This window comes from Heteronotia binoei, chromosome 1, assembly GCF_032191835.1.
Source record: "Heteronotia binoei isolate CCM8104 ecotype False Entrance Well chromosome 1, APGP_CSIRO_Hbin_v1, whole genome shotgun sequence".
Lineage (NCBI taxonomy): Eukaryota > Metazoa > Chordata > Lepidosauria > Squamata > Gekkonidae > Heteronotia > Heteronotia binoei.
In genome coordinates, this window is record NC_083223.1 from 263,575,418 (window position 1) to 263,595,474 (window position 20,057).

Consider the following 20,057-nt stretch of genomic DNA (forward strand, 5'->3'; position numbering starts at 1 on the left):
CCACGAGTTCTTGTATTGTGAGAAAGGGAGAAAAGTACTTCTTTCTCTACCTTCTCCATCCCATGCATTATCTTGTAAACCTCTATCATGTCACCCTGCAGTCGACATTTCTCCAAGCTAAAGAGCTCCAAGCGTTTTAACCTTTCTTCATAGGGAAAGTGTTCCAAACCTTTAATCATTCTAGTTGCCCTTTTCTGCACTTTTTCCAATGCTATAATATCCTTTTTGAGGTGCAGTGACCAGAATTGCACACAGTATTCCAAATGAGACCGCACCATCGATTTATACAGGGGCATTATGATACTGTTTGATTTGCCTTCAATTCCCTTCCTAATAATTCCCAGCATGGCATTGGCCTTTTTTATTGCAATCACACACTGTCTTGACATTTTCAGTGAGTTATCTACCACGACCCCAAGATCTCTCTCTTGGTCAGTCTCTGCCAGTTCACACCTCATCATTATTGTGGGCAAGAGTCCCACAGAAGAAATAGTGTGGCCTTTATAATTAACAAGAGAGTGAAGAAGGCAGTAATGGGATAGAATCTAAAAAATGACAGAATGATATCAGTCCGTATCCAAGACAAACTATTCAATATCACAGTAATCCAAGTCTATGCCCCAACTAGTGATGTAGAAGAGGCTGAAGTGAACCAGTTCTATGAAGATCTACAACACCTTCTAGAATTAACACCAAAAAATGATGTCCTCCTCATCATAGGGGACTGGAATGGCAAAGTGGGAAGTCAAAAGGTAACTGGAACAACTGACAAGTTTGGCCTTGGAGAACAAAATGAAGCCAGGCAAAGGCTAATAGAGTTTTGTCAAGAGAACAAGTTGGTCATAGCGAACACCCTCTTCCAACAACCTAAAAGGCAACTTTACATGTGAACATCACCTAATGGGCAACACAGAAATCAGAATGATTATATACTCTGCAGTCAAAGATGGAGAAGCTCCTTACAGTCAGCAAAAACAAGACCTGGAGCTGACTGCGGCTCAGATCATGAGCTACTCATTGCAAAATTCAGGCTTAAATTGAAGAAAACTGGGGAAGCCATTAGGCCATTCAGGTTTGACCTTGATCACATCCCTTATGAATATACAGCAGAGGTGAAGAATAGATTTAACGGACTAGAGTTGATAGACAGAGTGCCTGAAGAACTATGGACAGAGGTTCATGACATTGTACAGCAGGCAGCAACCAGCACCATCCCAAAAAAAAACAAAAATGGAAGAAAGCAAAGTGGCTGTCTGATGAGGCTTTACAAATAGCTGAGGAAAATAGGAAAGCGAAAGGCAAAGATGAAAAGTAAAGATTCACCCAACTGAATGCAGATTTCCAGAGAACACCAAGGAGAGATAAGGAGACCTTCCTGAAGGAACAATGCAAAGCAACAGAGGAAAATAATAGAATGGGAAGGACAAGAGATCTCTTCAAGAAAATTGGAGAAATCAAGGGAATGTTTCGTGCAAAGATGGCCATGATAAAGGACAAAAGCAGTAGGGACCTAACAGAAGCAGAAGAGATCAGGAAGAGGTGGCAAGAATACGCAGAAAAATTATACAAGAAGGATCTCAATGTACTTGACAACCATGACAGTGAAATCGCTGACCTTGAGCCAGACATTCTGGAGTGTGAAGTCAAATGGGCCTTGGAAAGCATTACTAACAACAAAGTGAGCAGAGATGACGGTATCCCAGTTGACCTTTTCAAAATCCTAAAAGATGATGCTGTTAAAGTTATGCAAACATTATGCCAACAAATCTGGAAAACGCAACAATGGCTGCAGGATTGGAAAAGATCCGTTTATTTTCCAATCCCAAAGAAGGGTAATGCCAAGGAATGTTCAAACTATTGCACCATTGCACTCATTTCACATGTCAGCAAGGTCATGTTAAAGATCCTACAAGCTAGGCTTCAGCAGTATGTTGATTGGGAACTACCAGAAGTTCAAGTTGGGTTTCGGAGAGGTAGAGGAACTAGAGATCAAATTGCAAAAATTCGCTGGATTATGGAGAAAGCACAGAAGTATCAGAAAAACATCTATTTCTGTTTCATTGACTACGCTAAAGCCTTTGATTGTGTGGATCACAACAAACTGTGGCAAGTCCTTAAAGAGATGGGAGTACCAGATCACCTCACATGTCTCCTGAGAAACCTGTATAAGGGTCAAGAAGCAACTGTCAGAACGGGATATGGAACAACTGATTGGTTTAGAACAGGAAAAGGAGTTCGTCAAGGATGTATATTGTCACCCTGCTTATTTAATTTATATGCAGAGTACATCATGCGGAATGCTGGCCTGGATGAAGCACAAACCAGAATTAAGATTGACGGGAAAAACATCAACAAGCTCAGATATGCAGATGACACCACTCCAATAGCAGAAAGTGAGGAGAACCTAAAGAACCTCTTGTTGAGGGTGAAAGAAAAGAGCACAAAAGTAGGCTTGAAACTCAGCTTCAAAAAAACAAAGATCATGGCATCCAGCCCCATCACACCTTGGCAAATAGAAGGGGAAGATATGGAAGTAGTGACAGACTTCACATTTCTGGGGTTCAAGATCACTGCAGATGGTGACTGTAGCCATGAAATGAAAAGACGTTTGCTCTTTGGGAGGACAGCTATGGAGAACCTGGGCAGTATAATAAAAAGTAGAGACATCAGCCTGCCAACAAAAGTCCGTATAGTCAAAGTGATGGTATTTCCAGTAGTAATGTATGGCTGTGAGAGCTGGACCATAAGGAAGGCTGAGCACAGAAGAATAGATGATTTTGAGTTGTGGTGCTGGAGAACAATCTTGGACTGCAAGAAGATCAAATCAGTCAGTCCTAAGGGAAATCAACCCAGACTGTTCCCTGGAAAGTCAGATGCTGAAGCTGAAAGCTCAAATCCTTTGGCCACCCAATGAGAAGGGAGCACTCAATAGAGAAGAGCCTGACGCTGGGAAAGACAGAAGGCAAAAGGTGAGATGGCTGGACAGCGTTACTGATGTAACAAACATGAATTTGAGCAGGCTTCAGAGGATGGCAGAAGACAGAAGGGCCTGGCGTGACTTTGTCCATGGGGTCGCAAAGACTCAGACTCGACTGTGCGACTGAACAACAAATCGTTTTAATATAACTGCTTACTAAAAAATGGAAGCTGGGGACAATTTTAGATGAAGGATTCCTTCCTGAGAGAAAGAAAGGGAGAACTTCACCCAATATGGGTGGGGTATGATGTAATTCAGGGGTGTCAAACATGCGGCCCGGGGGACAAATCAGGTCCCCAGAGGGCTCCTATCAGGTCCCTGAGCAACTGGCTCTTGCCTGCTTCCTTCTCCCTCTCTCTTGCTTCCTTCTGCATCTCACACAGGAGCTACAGAGCAAAGCCTCAATTTTCTCCATTACTTGAGCCCTTCGGGTCCCCTGGGGAGGGAGGGAAAGAGCCAGAGCTTCCTTTGTCCAGTTCCCTGGAGCCCATGGGAGAAATACAAAGAAGGCACCTTGAAGAAGAAGAATTGCAGATTTATACCCCGCCCTTCTCTCTGAATCAGGGACTCAGAGCGGCTTACGATCTCCTATATCTTCTCCCCCCACAACAGACACCCTGTGAGATGGGTGGGACTGAGAGGACTCTCCCAGAAGCTGCCCTTTCAAGGACAACCTCTGCGAGAGCTATGGCTGACCCAAGGCCATTCCAGCAGGTGCAAGTGGAGGAGTGGGGAATCAAACCCGGTTCTCCTAGATAAGAGTCCACGCACTTAACCACTACACCAAACTGGCTCTTAACCACTACACCAAACTGGTTAAGACCAACAAGTGCTAATGTTTTAAGCATGTTTTATCTTAAGGTTTTTTTAAAAAGATAATCTTTAGTCGTGTTTGTCTGTGTCCTTTAAAAAGTTTATATCTCTGCTACGTAATCTTAAATAGGTACACGCAAGGTCCAGCCAGACATGGTCTCACTTAGGTCAGATCCGGCGTTGACATCGCTGAAATTTGTCTGTTTCATCTTAGAAGAGCCATTCCAGGTTCAGTGCCAGGAAAGCTTGGATGACCTTAGGCCAGCCACACACTCCCAGCACAACTTACCTCACAACCCCCAGCATTCATCTCCAGCTGAACTGCAGGATCAGAGGCAACACTCTACCAGGCAGGTTTATATGGTCAGCCTGTGAATGCAGTGAGAACTTCTTCTACTCAGCTTGGCAACAACAAGGACTGCCTGACCTGTCAAACATCTGCCTGATGCATACTGCTTTAAAAGCACAGGAATCTTGCTGGAAACACGGGGGGACGCTCAAGGCACACTGGTCCCTAGTTCCCTCCGCAGGGCTGACCTCTGTAGCAAATCCTTAACTCACAACAAAAGTTCAAATCCCAAAGCATTAAATGAGGGAAACTGGAAATACGATTGGCCTCCTGCAATGGCCGTTCCCTGTTTCGGTAGCCGCCTCGGCGTTGCTGGGCCAAAGCTTTATGACACAGAGAAGGCAGAGTTAAGTGTCCAAATCTCACCTCCACAAGTGGTAGAAAAGCAGAGGAATATTAAGCCCCAAGGTCACCCATTCAGCTGCGCAGAGAAACATCAAGCAGAAGAGGCCATGGATGGAATATTCTGGAACCACGAGCTGTGAGAGAAACACAGCCATTAGTATCCTGCTAGCACCTTTAGGAACTGTCATGGCCAGGGAGCTGAGGGTGAGCAGATTATCCTGACGCATTATAGGCTAAAGGCCTAACAGTCTCCTCATGAGCTTGCAGTCATGCTCTCTCTCTCTGTTGCTCTCTCTCTGCCACCCTTTCAGTTTCTCTCTCTTTCTCTCACTGCCACTCTTTTGCTCTCCCCCTTGCTGTCGCTCTCTCTCTGCCACTCTCTCCTGCTGCTGCTCTCTCGCTGTTTCTCTCTCGCGCTCTCTCTCTTTCCCTTTTCCTCGAGTCCAATGGAGGGGCCCTACAGAGGGAAGGGGGGTTTAAATAGAGTGGCCTGGCTCTTCCTGCACCCTCCCCCCCCATTGCTATGGGCCTGTGAAGGTGTGATTTGGATTGGGAGCATGCTATGAGGGGACATGAGCCTTCCCTCACACCCTGTTTTCCCAACCTGAAAGGGGCTGGGAGAGTCGCTAGTGACCCTGCTGGAGAAATCCACATGAGTGTATGGGACTACAACTACACTTCCCTCAACAGGAGAAAGAGTGGCTCCCTAGTGCCATGGAAAACAGTGTGTGCGGGAGGCGGTATGCGAATGCCATGGGCACAATCTGAGCCAGCCCCATATGCACCCAGGAACTGAGTTCCAAGGTGTTGCAACTCAGGGGGGTCTTACCAATTGCTGCCACCACTCTGGGTTAAGGGTTCCCCTTGAGAAGGCCCAGAGTTCCCTTCAGGCCTCTTGTAGCTTAGACCAAATAATAGGCATGAGGACCAGGCAGAGTGAAGAACAAAAACAGGTTGCTCAACTGTAACTGATGATCTTCGAGTGGTCATCTGTGCATTCACACTGATGGGATATAGTGCGCCTGCGCCGGTTCCAATCGGTACTTCAAAGCTTATTATAGAAGGATTTTCACGCCCTTCCCAATGGCCATGCGCGAGGGCCCCACCGCGCATGCCCAGTGGGACGGGCACGAGGATCCCGCCAATCCTTCTGACCGCTGTGCCCCCAGGAGAACTGACAGCAGTGGGGAAGGAGGGCGGGTGGTGTGAATGCACAGATGACCACTTGAAGATCATCAGCTACAGGTAAGCAACCTGTTTATCTTCTTCGTGGTCTCTGTGCTTCACACCGATGGGAGAATAACAAGCAGTATAAGTCCTACCTGGACGGAGAGTGCTGGAGGTTCTCACAAACGAACTGCCTCCAAGACCACCCAACCCACCGGAGCTCCTTGAGTGTGACGGACGTCGAGGGCGTAATGCTTCACGAATGTGTGTGGCGTGGCCCAGGTAGCAGTTCTGCAGATGTCCACCAGTGGGACCCCCTTGAGGAACGCTGTGGATGCAGCCAGTGCCCTCGTGGAGTGCACACGGACAGGATGTGGGAGGGGTTGCTTTGCCATCAGGTAGCAGAGCTTGATGGTTTCCACAATCCATTTAGATAGCCACTGTGCGGAGATTCGACTCCCTCTGGTCCGGGTCGCGTACGAGATGAAGAGGGAGGACGAACGGCGGAACTCCCGTGTCCTGTGCAGGTAGAAAGACAAGGCCCACCGGACATCCAGGATATACAGTCTCCTCTCCTCATCCAAGGAAGGAGCAGGAAAAAAGGTGGGTAGAACTACGTCTGCGGACAAATGAAACTCTGAAATGACTTTTGATAGAAAGTTCAAGTCAGGAGCTAAGGTCACCCTGGGTGAAGGTGAGATAGGGGGAGTCGCAACGCAGTGCCCTGCGTTCCCCTACTTTGTGTGAAGAAATAATGGCTACCAGGAAAGTTGTCTTCCACGCTAGGAGCGGGTGTGAGCACGTAGCCACGGGTTCAAACAGTCTTGTCAGCCTAGACAGGACAAGGGGCAAATCCCACGCTGCCGACGGCCTGCGTGATGGTGGAAAAAGGCAAATAAGGTCTTTGAGGAAGTGTTTAGTAGATGGATGTGTGAACACAGAGAAACCGTCCACTTCGTCATGTGCAGCTGAAATAGCGACGAGGTATACCCTCAGGGAGGAGTGACTCAGTCCCTTGTCCGTGAGGGAGAGCAGAAATCCAAAAATTAGGGTGAGGTCTGCTCGAGGTGCATGGGCTCCCCAACGTGTACAATAGTGAGTAAAGGCGGCCCACTTTGCTGCATAGGACTTCCTAGTGGATGGCCAGCGGCTGTTGAGGAGAACATGATGTATCCTGTTGGACAGTTGCGTCAAGTCAGTCACCATGCTGACAGCTTCAATTGGGGTACATTGTGGTGGAGTATTGCGCCCCCGTGTGCCAGCAGAAGGTCCGGTGCCAGTGGAAAGTGGTGCCACAATTGGTTGGAGAGGTGGAACAGCACTGGAAACCAGTGTTGCCGCGGCGACCACAGAGTGATCAGGATGCCCACCGGTCGTTCCTTCATTACCTGCTCCTTACATGGAGCAGGACTGATGTTGTGGAAGCCATGAGCCCCAGCAGTCTTTGGATCTGGAGTGCTGTGGCTATCTTCTGCAGTTGGATGTTTGGATGAGGGTCTGGATCGCCTGGGTCCAGTCTGGTGGTAGGAATGCTCTGCAGTGCGATGAGTCCAGGATCGCCCCTACAAACTGCACCCACGTGGATGGTGCGAGATGCGATTTCTTCAGGTTGACTTGAAGCCCCAAGTCCTGTAGGAGCGACATGGTGACCTGAAGATGTTCCTGGAGTTGCCGAGGGGACTTTGTGACCACTAGCCAGTCGTCAATGTACGGAAATATTAGTATGCCCTGTAGATGTAGTTGTGCTGCGATGATCGCCATAGTCTTCGTAAACACTCTGGTGCTGTGGAGATGCCAAAGGAGAGGGCAGTATATTGGAAATGCTGGTCTCCAATGGCAAAACGGAGGTAAGGACGGGACAAAGGATGGATGGTTAGATGGAAATACGCCTCCTTGAGGTCTATGGTGGCCATTGATGCATTCTCCCAGAGGGGAGGTAAGATGTTCTGCAGGGATACCATTTGAAATTTCTTGTAGACTATGTGGGTATTGAGAGCTCTGAGGTCCATGATGGGGCGAAGGCCCCCATCCTTCTTGGGAACGGTGAAATACCAGGAGTAGAAACCACAGTGATGAGCAGGTGCAATGATAGGTTCTATTGCAGATTTTGTAATGAGATTTTGTACTTCCTCCAACAGGACAAGTGTTGGAGGTGTGATGATGATGCCGGAGGGAAGAGGAATTTGAAGGAATTCTATGTGGTATCCTTCCTGGATGAGTGCAAGGACTCACTTGTTGGATGTTATCCTCTGCCAGGCAGGTAAGTATGGGTGAAGGCGGGTGGGTTGGGGTATGAGCAGGGTTTGGGGGGTAAAGTCAAAGACTCTGGTTGGTTGGCTTGGTGCTCTTGAGTTTGGACTGCTGCTGGCTGGGGGTGAACTTCTATTTAGCCCCATAGGTAGGTCTCAATTGGCTATGTTGTGATCGGGGAGACCACGGTCGCTCTGGGGATGGTTTGGAGTATGGCTTCTTGGATCATGATTTGCACCATGGTTTGTTTCTGGGTCCTGGAGGATGTGGAGACTCCTAAGTTTCTAGAGGTTTTGATGCTCTTATCCAGTTCCTGGAGAGCCGTGTCGTTGGTTGAACTGAAGAGGCCTTCTCCTTCAAAGGGTAGGTCCTCGACCCAAGCCCTTGTGTCGGGTGAAAGTGCTGTCGCTCTAAGCCCAGAGTGGCGCCGGAGGGTGACTGCAGATGTGAGCGTTTTGGCTGATATGTCCAGAGAGCGTTTAGCCGTGTTGACCTGATGTTTTGTAACCAACATCCCTTCCTTCAATAGACATTTGAAGTCCTGACACTTGTCCTCCGGAAGCAGGGAAGAAAACTGTGTGGCCTTTTCCCATAGGGCATATTGGTAGCGGCTCAAACATGCTGTGTAGTTGGCAGTGTAGTTGGCAGTGCACCTGCTGCATAGAATTTCTTGTCCATCCCATCTGGCTTCTTTCTTTCCTTGTCGGGAGGTAAGGAATGTGTCTCTTTGCTTTTGGAGGAGGATGTCACCACCACTGAGTTCGGCTTAGGGCGGTTAAAGAGGAAACCAGCATTCTCATCCTAGATTTTGTACATGTGATCAATCCTTCTGGAGGAGATCGGTGTGGATGCTGGCTTGTCCCAAGGCGTTTGTGCAGCCTGGAGCAGTACGGAGGTCATGGGAAGAGATATCAGTGTTGAGGCATCCTTTCGTATGATGTCGAAGACTGTGTCTGTTATTGTAGGTTTCAGTTGCGATATCGATAGCGAAAGGGTCTGCACAATCCGCTTGATAAAATCGCTGTAGGTGGTGAGATGGAGCCTGCCTCCAGAGATTGTTGAGGTGAGGACGTCTCTGTGCTTGTTTCAGGGAGCTCCGAGTGGTTGGACTCACTATCTGAGTCGGCGGACGCCGCTTCGCCTTCTGAGAGCTCTGGAGATCGAGGTGGAGTGCTTGGTTTCAGAGTTGACTTCGGTGGTGGTGGGGTGCGTTCACGTCTGGGATCTTCAATGTTGACGTCCCGGACGTTGGGCGATCTCGGTCTCGATGTTTTGAGTGATGCGACATCATGGAGCAGGTGTCCCAGTCCGGGTAAGGCCGAGGCATCCATGGAAAGATCGATTTTGAAATCGGACAGACTAGTGTCCTGAGTATCTCCCTTCCATCTCGCTAGCTGGTGTATCGGGGAATGCAATAGCTGAAGGGGCGGTATCGTCTCCGATGCCAAAATTGATTCCAGAGGTGGAGATGGATGCAAGCTCCGAGCAGAGTCTTTCTTGCGTCTCTCCTTCTCGTTCTTTCGCTCTTTGTCCTCCCTGTGTTTCTTAGCAGGAGTGGAGGATTCCAATTCGGGCGCTGCGGTTGAGTGTTTCGGCACCGACTGTTCGGCATCAGATCGAGCGAGCCCAGAATCATGTTGTGATGGTGCTGTGGAATGCACGGAGAGTGCGGATTCCATGAGGGCTGTTTTAAGTCTTGCAGCACGGTTTTTCCAGGTTTGCTTAGAGAATTTTGCACGGTGAGTACAGGAGTCTGGGCGGTTGGCTTCCCCAAGGCACAATAGGCAAAATTCGTGTCCGTCCGGAGGGGGGATTTTACTGCCACACCATTTGAACCTTTTGAAGAACCCCCAAGGTTTTTCCATGTGGTGGTGGGAATAGTCCCACTCCCCCAAGGGACGAGTTTTGAAGGGGGGGAAGTCACGGCTCCTGACCAGGGAGAGGTGCACTTGGGTAAATAGGTCTTACCCTGTATCACCGATGTTTCTTCTTTGTCTTAGGCAAAAAGGGTCGACGAAGTTGGGAGAAAAAAAGTGAGTACCAACGAGCAGTTGAAGAGGGAACTGATCTGCGCAGCGGTCAGAAAGGAACTGACGAGATCCTTGTGCCTGTCCCAGTGGGCATGCGCGGTGGGGCCCGTGCGCATGGCCATTGGGAAGGGTGCGAAAATCCTTCTATAATAGGCTTTGAAGTACCGATCGGGAACCAGCGCACTATATCCCATTGGTGTGAAGCAGAGACCATGAAGAAGATCAAAAAGGTTCACTGCAGTGCAATATAAATTAACAAGGTGCATGAAATAGTAAAAGGGTGAAGGGAAAATAAACAAAAGTCCTAATGCATCCCTAAACTAATAACCAGCACTCACCCCTTTCCTTGGGGAGCTTTCCCCTGCTCAAGCTCTTCAGGCACAGCCTACCTCCAGCTCAGCCTTCCAGGGAAAGAACCCCCACTTCCTGGGCTTGGTCTTTATATATTCTCTTCCCAGGCCCCACCCCTCTCTGGGCCTGTTTCCCTCCAAACCCCTTGCTACCCAATCAGAGGGACAGAGGGGATCCCGGGAGATGTAAGCTTTCCCCCGTACTCCTAAGCAGGCTTCCCTGGGGCCTGCAGGCCTCACTAGGCCCAGGATCATGACACAAGGACAGACTCCCACACTATGTGTACGTGCCCTTTCACACACACTAAATAATGCACTTTCAATGCATTTTGTGACTGGATTTTACTTTGTAAAATGGCAAAATCCACTTGCAAATGGTCGCTGAATTACTGCATTATTTAACATGTGCATTAACATGTGCGAAAGAATAGTCAACAGGATCCATCTCCAAAAGGATTCCACCAGATTCCTATCTCCAAGAGGAGAAAAGGATGCGGGTATGAGGACAATGTAGCATACAATTAGACCCTTAAATTCTCTTAAGGTATTTTCACTCCTCAGGGAAACCAGAGAATTGCAATTCTTTGGGAGATGGAAGCAAAAGCAACCTTTACCAGAGAATTCTGCACAACAGCAAACTACAGTTCCCAGAATTCTTTGGGAGGGAGCTGTGAGAAAATGGAAGAAAGCCCAATGGAAATTCAAAGTATGAATCTATCTTTATAACATTTCCCATTTCAGGGCTTTTTTTCTGAAAAAAGAGGCGCTGAAATGCTCACATAGGAAATGAAGGAGAAACACAAGTTCAAGTGGCCCTCATGAACTTTTAAGAGAGAACTTGAAATTTTTGAGAACTTCGCTTCCACAAAGAGGTTCTAGAACTCTGTTCCGCTGCATTCCCCCAGGAAAAAAGGCCCTGGATCTATCTTCTGTTTTTCCTCAGGTTCCATTTATGATCCAATTCTTACATTAGAGTGTTGCTTTGGTGCTGAAGTTTCACAATCCCAACCCACGCTTTCCCCATATAGTGTAAGAATATAGAAATCGTGCAGAGTTATGACAGAAAACTTTCCTAGGATGTGCGCTCTGTGTTAACTGGCAAGATAAAGAAGCATTCTGGATTCCCCACTGTTTTTTGGGGACAGCCCAGTTTTGAGTTCAAATCCAGCCTGGGGACTCGCTCGGCAAGTCGACGTCAGCCAGTGTGAGTTCTCCCACCTCATCAGGGTGTGCGTATGTTTTTCAGTGATCTAATTCTTGTTGCCAGACGAATTACCTGCCCTGCAGAAATAGGTTGGGCTTCTAAAGAGTCATCAGTCAAAACAAAAAGGGTGTTTGAGAGGAGAAGGTCAGGTGAGAGAAAGACCTGTCGAACAGACAAGACAAAAGCACTCACCTTTCTCAAGAGGCAGCAGATCCGTTCGATGTTTTTCAACCTCTCTCTCTGCATAAAAAAAAATAAATTAATAGAACAAGCTGAGTAAAACTGGAAGGAGAGGTGGAGAGGAGAAGGAAACTGAGTTCTGCATTCGCATGGATGTAATCAAATGGAAGTAAACACTTCTGTAAGGAATTGCATCATGGGAAATCAGGAAGAAAAATTATTTTTGTTCTCCGTGGCGGTCTGTGTAGAAGAAGCCGTGGTGCCCCAACACAGAGACTCCATCGCTTCTACTGAACTTATAAAGCTGTGGTCAAAGCAACTGGGCCCTCTAAGCACAACAGCGGTTGCTCTAGCCATAATCCTTTAGCAAAAGAGGACCAGAACTTGAACCCAGGGCCTTCTGCAGGCAAAGCAGGTGCTCTACCGTTGAACCACAGACCTTCCTGAAATTTGGTTTTCTACAAACACCATTCTCATATAGTCTCCCTCTTCTATATCGTATTGACTTAAAAAAAAAATCAGGACACAATCTATGTTACAGATTGTAAAAACAAAGCAGCCTAAAGCCTCACCGAAAAGCCAAAATTCAATAAATAGAGTCCACCAGAAAAGCCTTAATAAAGGGGAAAAAATATTTCCACTAGAGTTCCCAGGTCCCCACTGGTCACTGCTGGAGGATTGGGGGGTTAGGATTGCCAGATCCAGTTTGGGAAACTCCTAGAGCAGGGGTGGCCAACGGTAGCTCTCCAGATGTTTTTTGCCTACAACTTCCATCAGCCCCAGCCATTGGCCATGCTGACTGAGGCTGATGGGAGTTGTAGGCAAAAAACATCTGGAGAGCTACCGTTGGTCACCCCTGCCCTAGAGATTTGGGGATGGAGCCTGGGAAGGACAGGGACCTTCGTGGGGTACAATGCCACAGAGTCCACCCTCCAAAACATCTATTTTTCTCCAGAGGAACTGATCTCTGTAGTCTGGAGAGGAGCTATAATGTCAGGGGATCTCCAGAAGGCCGGCAGCCCAAGTTTCCACCAAGTATGGGAAGGATATTAAAGTCAGTGTTGGCAGAATATGTTTGAGGAGATCCACTTGGTGCCACAATAGAAGTGGCGCTCTGTCTGGAAAGCACCCACATTCCCTCTTGAAAGCAAGCGCTTTGGGGCAGGGAATGATTCATCCATTTTAATACATCGGCAAAACATCCAATAGGCCTGTGGGTGGGTCCTAAAATCACTGCGATGACCATTCCCCCTCTCTCTAAAGAGAAGTTAACTGCTATGATAGTTCCCTAAACCCCATCCAGCATCTGGACTGACACACAAAGCTGACCAAGAAAAACACCCAGGATTAGGCAACATGGAGCCAATCTGCACACTACAAAGTCTTTGTGTCCCCCACATGCCGGGTTGATATAGATGTGGTCTCAATGCTGTTTGCAGTAGCTTCATTCCCAGGTGTGATCTGACAGCTGCTGCCTTTGAATTTTGCAATGAAGGGAGTGAAGCTGGATGCTCTTGGTTGTCTATACTGATGTGGTTTTCGAGCTCTTTATAACTTTGGTGGATTTGTTATGCTAATAGGCATTGTTGAAATCTGTTTGACTTTGAAGAAGATTATGTATTGAAATGGCAGAGGAGCTGGCATGCCGACAATGACTTGCTGAATTGGAATTTTGCAGTTCTTTACTGGTTGGATTGTGACACTGTTTGACTGGACTGGGGTTTCACATTCATGAGACCCGGATGGAATTCAACAGCGGATGAATAAAGAACACAAGTGCAGCAAGGATAGTATATGCGAGACGGTGGAAACTACAACAAGTGCCTAAGCAAGAAGAATTTATTCAAAAGCTCCTAGAAACTGCAGAAATGGACGTACTTTCTATTAAATTAAAAGATGGCAATATACAAGAAAATAAAAAGACCTGGCAACCATTATATGCTTGTTAGGGTTTGTAGAATCTTTCGGGCTCAAGTGCCGTGTTCTACTGGACAAAGTTTTTCTTCCAAAGTTTTTCTTCCATTATATGCTTGGTTAAGTAATACATGAAAAATAGGGTATGAAGCAAATTTTCTATAATCTTTATAATCATGGAGATAATAATAAGAAGTTAATGTATATAAGATGTATACGATGGGACACATGTATACTAGATAAGGGGTTAATAGGCTGCATTGTAATAGTAGTAACTTGTAAGATGTAATTATAAGGAACATAAAAATGTGAACTACGAAGGAATAGTAACACAATGTTTGGATGATATAAGAGATGAACTGAAAGAGTAAATATAAATGTTAATGTTATAAAGATTACGGAATAATAGTAAATGTCAATTGATAAAATGAAAGGAAAATGTAAACAGAAAAGATATGTGCTCTCCCCCTCCAATCCCCTTTTCCCTCTTTCCCCTTTTCCCATTCCCCTCCCCATATTTGAAATTTAATAAAAAATTTATAAAACCAGAATTAAGAACATAAGAAGAGCCCTATTAGATCAAACCAATAGTCCATCAAGTTCAGCAGGACTGAATCTACATTTTTGAAAGGGGGGGGCAAAATTAAAAAATGACACCCCCCTTATGGGCCATTCTCTCTTGTGGCCCCATAGAATACAATGGACTCTATATCCAATTTGGTGCCCCTCCTCCGCTGGCGCCTGGGGCAGACACCCCCCTCTGCCCCCTGTAGATCCGGCCCTGAAGTTTAGCAACCTGTCCCACACGATGGCCTCAAGGAGTTCACCTGGACAGCCAACACCAAACTGAGGCCTTTCTCTGAAGTTGCCTCCCGGCTCTCGGATTCAGAGGATTAGTGCCTTTTGAATGTGGAGGTTCCCCTCAGTCGCCATAGCTAGTAGAATGGTTTTCCACAAATCTATCTCATTCCCCTTTAAAGCTGTTTATTCCTGTCGCCATCGCTACCTCCTCTGGCAGCAAATTCTACACTTTAATCACTCTCGGTGTAAAGGAGTATTTCCTTTTGTCTGTCCTGAACCCGCTGCTCATCAGCTTCACTGGATGCCCTCAAGTTGGGGAAGGGAGGAAAATTATAATAAGGGCCAAGATCTACTGCCCTGGGGGGGAGAAGCTCTACCCAGTTTAGAGGATGCGTATATTACAATAATTAGGCACTGATGAAATTTGATAAAGGTTTCCATTCATATACGTTGACAGAGCGTGGGTTGTATCTGCATTAAACAGTAAGTTTCGTGTTTTTGTTGTTCAGTCGCACAATCGAGTCTGACTCTTTGCGACCCCAAAGTTTTGTGTAGTGGTAACTTAATTGTCAGAATCATAGAATCATAGAGTTGGGACCTCCAGGGTCATCTAGTCCAACCCCTGCACAATGCAGGAACCTCACAAATACCTCCCCTCCCCCACACACATACATCTCCAGTGACCCCTGCTCCATGCCCGGAAGATGACAAAAACCTCCAGGATCCCTGACCTAACTGGCCTAGAGAAAAATTGCTGACTGATCCCAAAGTGGCAATCAGCATTTCCCTGGGCATGTAAAAAAGAGCCACGAGAATTAAGCACTGATGCAACCCTACCTGACTTCCCTCTCATGATCTGCCTAATTCACAGAATCAGCTTTACTGTAAGATGGCCATCTAGCTTCTGTTTGAAAACCACCAAGGAAGGAGAGCTCACCACCTCCGGAGGAAGCCTTTTCCACTGAGGAACTGCTCTAACGGTCAGGAAGTTCTTCCTAATGTTCAGCCAGAAAGTCTTTTGATTTAATTTCAACCAGTTGGTTCTGGTCTGACCTTCCAAGGCAACAGAAAACAACTCCACACCATCCTCTATATGACAGCCCTTCAGGTACTTGAAGATGGTGATCATATCAGCTCTCAGCCATCTCCTCTCCAGGTTAAACATGGTCAGCTCCTTCAACCTTTCCTCATAGAAGACTTGGTCTCCAGACCCCTCACCATCTTCACTGCCCTCATCTGGACACGTTCCAGCTTGTCTACATCCGTCTTAAATTGTGGTGCCCAAAACTGAACACAGTTCTTTAGGTGAAGTCTAATCGGAGCACACCAAAGTGATATCATCACTTCACGTGATCTGGACACTATACTGTTGATACAGCCCAAAATTGTATTTGATGAATGGGTATATCACAGCAGAAACTTTTGCGGACCGAACCCCATGTAATCAGGTGCATGTAAAGTCTGTTCAAGTTGCGCACACAATATGAGAGCTAGAATATTGTTAACAGAAGAGTCAAAAGACCAGGAAGTATGAACATAAAGAGTGTCCTGCTGGATCAGACCAATAGCCCATCTAGTCCAGCACTCTGTCTCACACAGTGGCCTCAAACAGTTCCTCTGGATGGCCAACAACAGGGAAGAGAGGCCGAGGCCTTCCCCTCAGAAGAACATCAGAAGAGCCCCGCTGAATCAAACCAGTGGTCCATCTAGCACAACATCCTGTCTCACACAGTGGCCTCAAACAGTTCCTCTGGATGGCCAACAACAGGGCAGAGAGGCCGAGGCCTTCCCCTCAGAAGAACATCAGAAGAGCCCTGCTGGATCAGACCAGTGAAGATCCATCTTATCCAGCATCCTGTCTCACACAGTGGCCTCAACCAGTTCCTCTGGATGGCCAACAACAGGGCAGACAGGCTGAGGCCTTCTCCTCATAAGAGCCTCTGGAGGGCTAACAACATGGCACAGAGGCTAAGGCCTTCCTCATCTAAGAAGAGCCCTGCTGGATCAGACCAGTCGTCCATCTTGTTCAGCATCCTGTCTCACACAGTGGTCATCCAGTTCCTCTGGAGGGCCAACCACAGGGCACAGAAATTGAGGCCTTCCCTGATGTTGCCTCCTGGCTCTGGGAGATTCAGCCTGGGACATACGTACTGAGGGCTCAAATGTATACAGGACAAGGTGAATAATTGACAGGGCTTTCTAGGATGTAAGAAAACAAGGCAGGGGATAGTTATTTATTGACCGCATACACGTCCACACACAAGGGGCTGAAATGTGCCACTAACTAAGCTTCTACCAGGAAACAGGTGAGGGATCCCTAAATCCAAGCCCCGCCAAGCAATCCCAACCAGAGACAGCGTAAGAAGGTGGGCACGTCAGCCTGCCTTCTCAAACACAAGACGCCGTGTTAATCCCCCAGGCGCATGGGGAATACATCTGCCGGGGAACTGGAAGGATAATGAACTGTTCAAAATCGTATTTATCCGGTGCGCTCTCTTATCGGGTTTGTGGCTTTTAATCCCGGAACAGTATTTTTTAACTAATTGGCGGTAATTATTTTGTAAACCCAGGCCGACGCCCTTCAAATCCTGACCTGGGCTGTCTGAAAAAATCCACGCTGCGGTTCCACCATCCTCAGTCTGTGAACAGCTCCGTCTTCCCAGACTTGGAGAAACACATCCCCTGCGAGTCCAAAACAGCGGCTGTATTTCAAAAGGAAGCTCCGGAACGTGCACCTTTGGCCACAACAGTGTGATGCTGTGGCAAAAAAGGCAAATTCAATCCTAGGTTGTATCAAAAGGACGACTGCATCAAAATCACAGGAGGTCACAGCTCCACTGTACACTGCCTTGGTCAGGCCACACCTGGAATACTGTGCGCAGTTCTGGAGGCCTCACTTCAAGTAAGATGTGGACAAAATTGAGCAGGTGCAGAAGAGAGCAACGAGGATGATCGAGGGTCTGGAGGAAGAACCCTATGAGGAAAGGCTGAGGGCCTTGGGAATGTTCAGTCTGTGATACGGAAGGAAGCAAGAGAGAGGGAGAAGGAAGCAGTTGTTTGGGGGCCTGATAGGAGCCCTCCAGGGGTCTGATTCAGCCCCCAGGCCACATGTTTGACACCCCTGCAATACACACTATTGGCAGGTTGCTTCACAGCTTCACACAGGTGATATCCAAAATTTGAATGATTAACCAAATATTACCAATATACAACATCCAATAACATCAGCTTGATAAGTTGAAAATGGGTGCCTGGTGTCCTTCCTGTTTCAAAACAAGTCGTCTTCTGTTCTCAGAACAAGTTGGTGTATAATCCGTGCCTGGGTCACTCAAGATTACAATCTGCTATAATGTTAAGAGGATCCTTGCAAATTTTCAAGATCTCTTGATTCAAATTTCAAAAAGGGAGAAATCACCGCTCCACAATATGAAAGAGGAACGCAGCCTTCAGCATTTTCTTACAGAGTTGGATAATACTAGTAGAGGCCTAGCACTTGCCCTGGAGATGTCCAGCTACCAGGTTAAACCACGCCGTGTCCCAACTCTCACAAAGCTGCCAAGAGTGGAGGTGGGATAAAAGGGACCAGAAGAGCAGCCAGGAGATGGGACGGCGGTGCCATCTTTTAGCAAGGCAGAGCTTTTAAAGCAAGAGTGTCAAACATGCAATTCAGGGGCTGAATCAGGCCTCGGAGGGCTCCTATCAGGCCCCCAAGCAACTGGCTGTCATCTACTTCCTTCTCCCTATATCTTGCTTCCTTCTGCATAACAGTTTGCTTTTCAAGGCTTGCTCAATCGCATAGGAGCTACGGAGCAAAACCTCTATTTTCTCCGTTGGCTGAGGCTCCTCCTTTGGGGAGGAAGGGGGAAGGAATAGCTTGCTTTGCCAGGTTCTCTCAATTGCACAGCAAATCTACTGAGCCAAGCCTCTCTTCCTTTTATTGGCTGAGGCTCCTCCCCTGACCCCCAGTCCCCTGGGGAAGGAAGGAAAGAGCCAGAGCTTCCTTTGCCCACTTCCCTGGATCCCATTAGAGATATACAAAGAAAGCATCTTTAAAACCAATGACTGCTAACATTTTAAGACGACGACACTGGATTTATATTCCACCCTCCACTCACTCACAGCAGCTGCCCTTTCAAGGACAACCTCTGCCAGAGCTATGGCTGACCCAAGGCCACTCCAGCAGCTGCAAGTGGAGGAATGGGGAATCAAACCCGGTACTCCCAGGTAAGAGTCCGCACACTTAACCACTACACCAGATTGGCTCTCTTAAGCATCTTTTATGTATGTATATATATATACACGTGTGTGTGTATATTTGTGTTTGTCTGTGTCCTTTATAAAGTTTATATTTCTGCTACCTAATCTTAAATAGGAACACACATGGCCCAGCCCAGCATGGCTCGGCAAAACCTGTCATGGCCCGGCCCAACAAGGTCTCATTTATGTCAGATCCAGCCCTCATGAGTTCGACACCCCTGTAAGGGAAAGGGAGCCATCTCCAGGAGAAGGCCCAGCAATTCTGGACTCAGGCTGAGCTGCCCACCACGGACCGAAATGCCGCATCCCCTGCAGAGCTCCGGGGCGGCCTCTGACGGGTTGTGTGCGGTTGCAACGCAAGGACAGAAATTGAGGTCAGGCTATTTATACTTGTGGGATGGGAGGGGCTGCCTCAAAGGCTGCCACTTCCGTGGTCTGGTGCCAGCCCTCCCTCTCCCGTGTCCCTGAGCATCAGGGGAATCCCAGAAATTTAACCTTCTCTCTCCCCCAAGTGGATCCTCGTTACCCTTGCGATGCCCTTGATTTCCCATCTCACGCCCCGTGTTCCGTCCGGCCTGGATTTTCCTCTGCAACCACATCTCCTTGTCTGCTCTAGATCTTTGCAATCGCTGCTACATTCGCAGCAAAACAGCCAGCAATCTTCACTTAACTGCCCTGTCCTTGCCGGAAGATTCATGATGACAAGGATTCCTGCCTTAAGTCAAAACTACCTTTGTCCTGTAACACAGCAGTCCTCAGCTTGGGGTGGTATTATTATAAGTAGTAGTATTTATTCAGCCTGATGAATTGCCCCATTCTGGCTAATGCCAGGCTCTAGGCCAGGGGTGTCAAACTCATATGTTTTGAGGGCCAGATCGGATATAAATGAGACGTTGTCAGGCCGGACCTTGTGTGCACCTATTTAAGTTTACGTAGCAGAGATATAAATTCTATAAATTTATAAATTTTATAAATTTAAAATAAAACATGGTTCAAACATTAGTACTTGGTCTTAAGGGTGCTTTCTTTGTATCACTCCTATGGGATCCAGGGAACTGGACAAAGGAAGCTCTGTCTCTTTCCTTCCTTCCCCAGGGGACCAGGAGGGGGAGGAGTCTCAGCCAATCGAAGGAAGAGAGGCTTGGCTCAGTAGTTCTGTTGTGCAATTGAGAGAGCCTGGCAAAGCAAGCTCTCTCTCCCTCCCCCCCTTCCTCTCCAGGTCCACACTGATGGACCTTTGGAGCACAGGTCCATCAGTGGCTAGCCCCAACGTTTTGTTGGAACTCTGTCTAGGGCAAGTGATGCTCTGTATTTTTGGTGCTTGGGAGGGGCAACAGTGGGAGGGCTTCTAGTGTCCTGGTCCCACTGATGGACCTCCTGATGGCACCAGGGTTTGTTTGTTTTTTGTCACTGTGTGACA

The 20,057-nt window shown here is 47.5% G+C and overlaps 1 protein-coding gene across 1 annotated transcript in view; it reads right to left on the reverse strand.

Annotated features, from left to right (window-relative positions):
* Positions 1–20,057, reverse strand: part of CNIH2 (cornichon family AMPA receptor auxiliary protein 2) — a 107,759-nt gene that overhangs the window by 11,788 nt on the left and 75,914 nt on the right. The window contains exons 3-4 of the mRNA XM_060260566.1: positions 11,678–11,725; positions 4,506–4,618 (exon numbers count right to left, since the gene is read on the reverse strand). Of these exons, the coding sequence (XP_060116549.1) occupies positions 4,506–4,618; positions 11,678–11,725 (161 nt within the window). The remainder of the gene's footprint in view (positions 1–4,505; positions 4,619–11,677; positions 11,726–20,057) is intronic.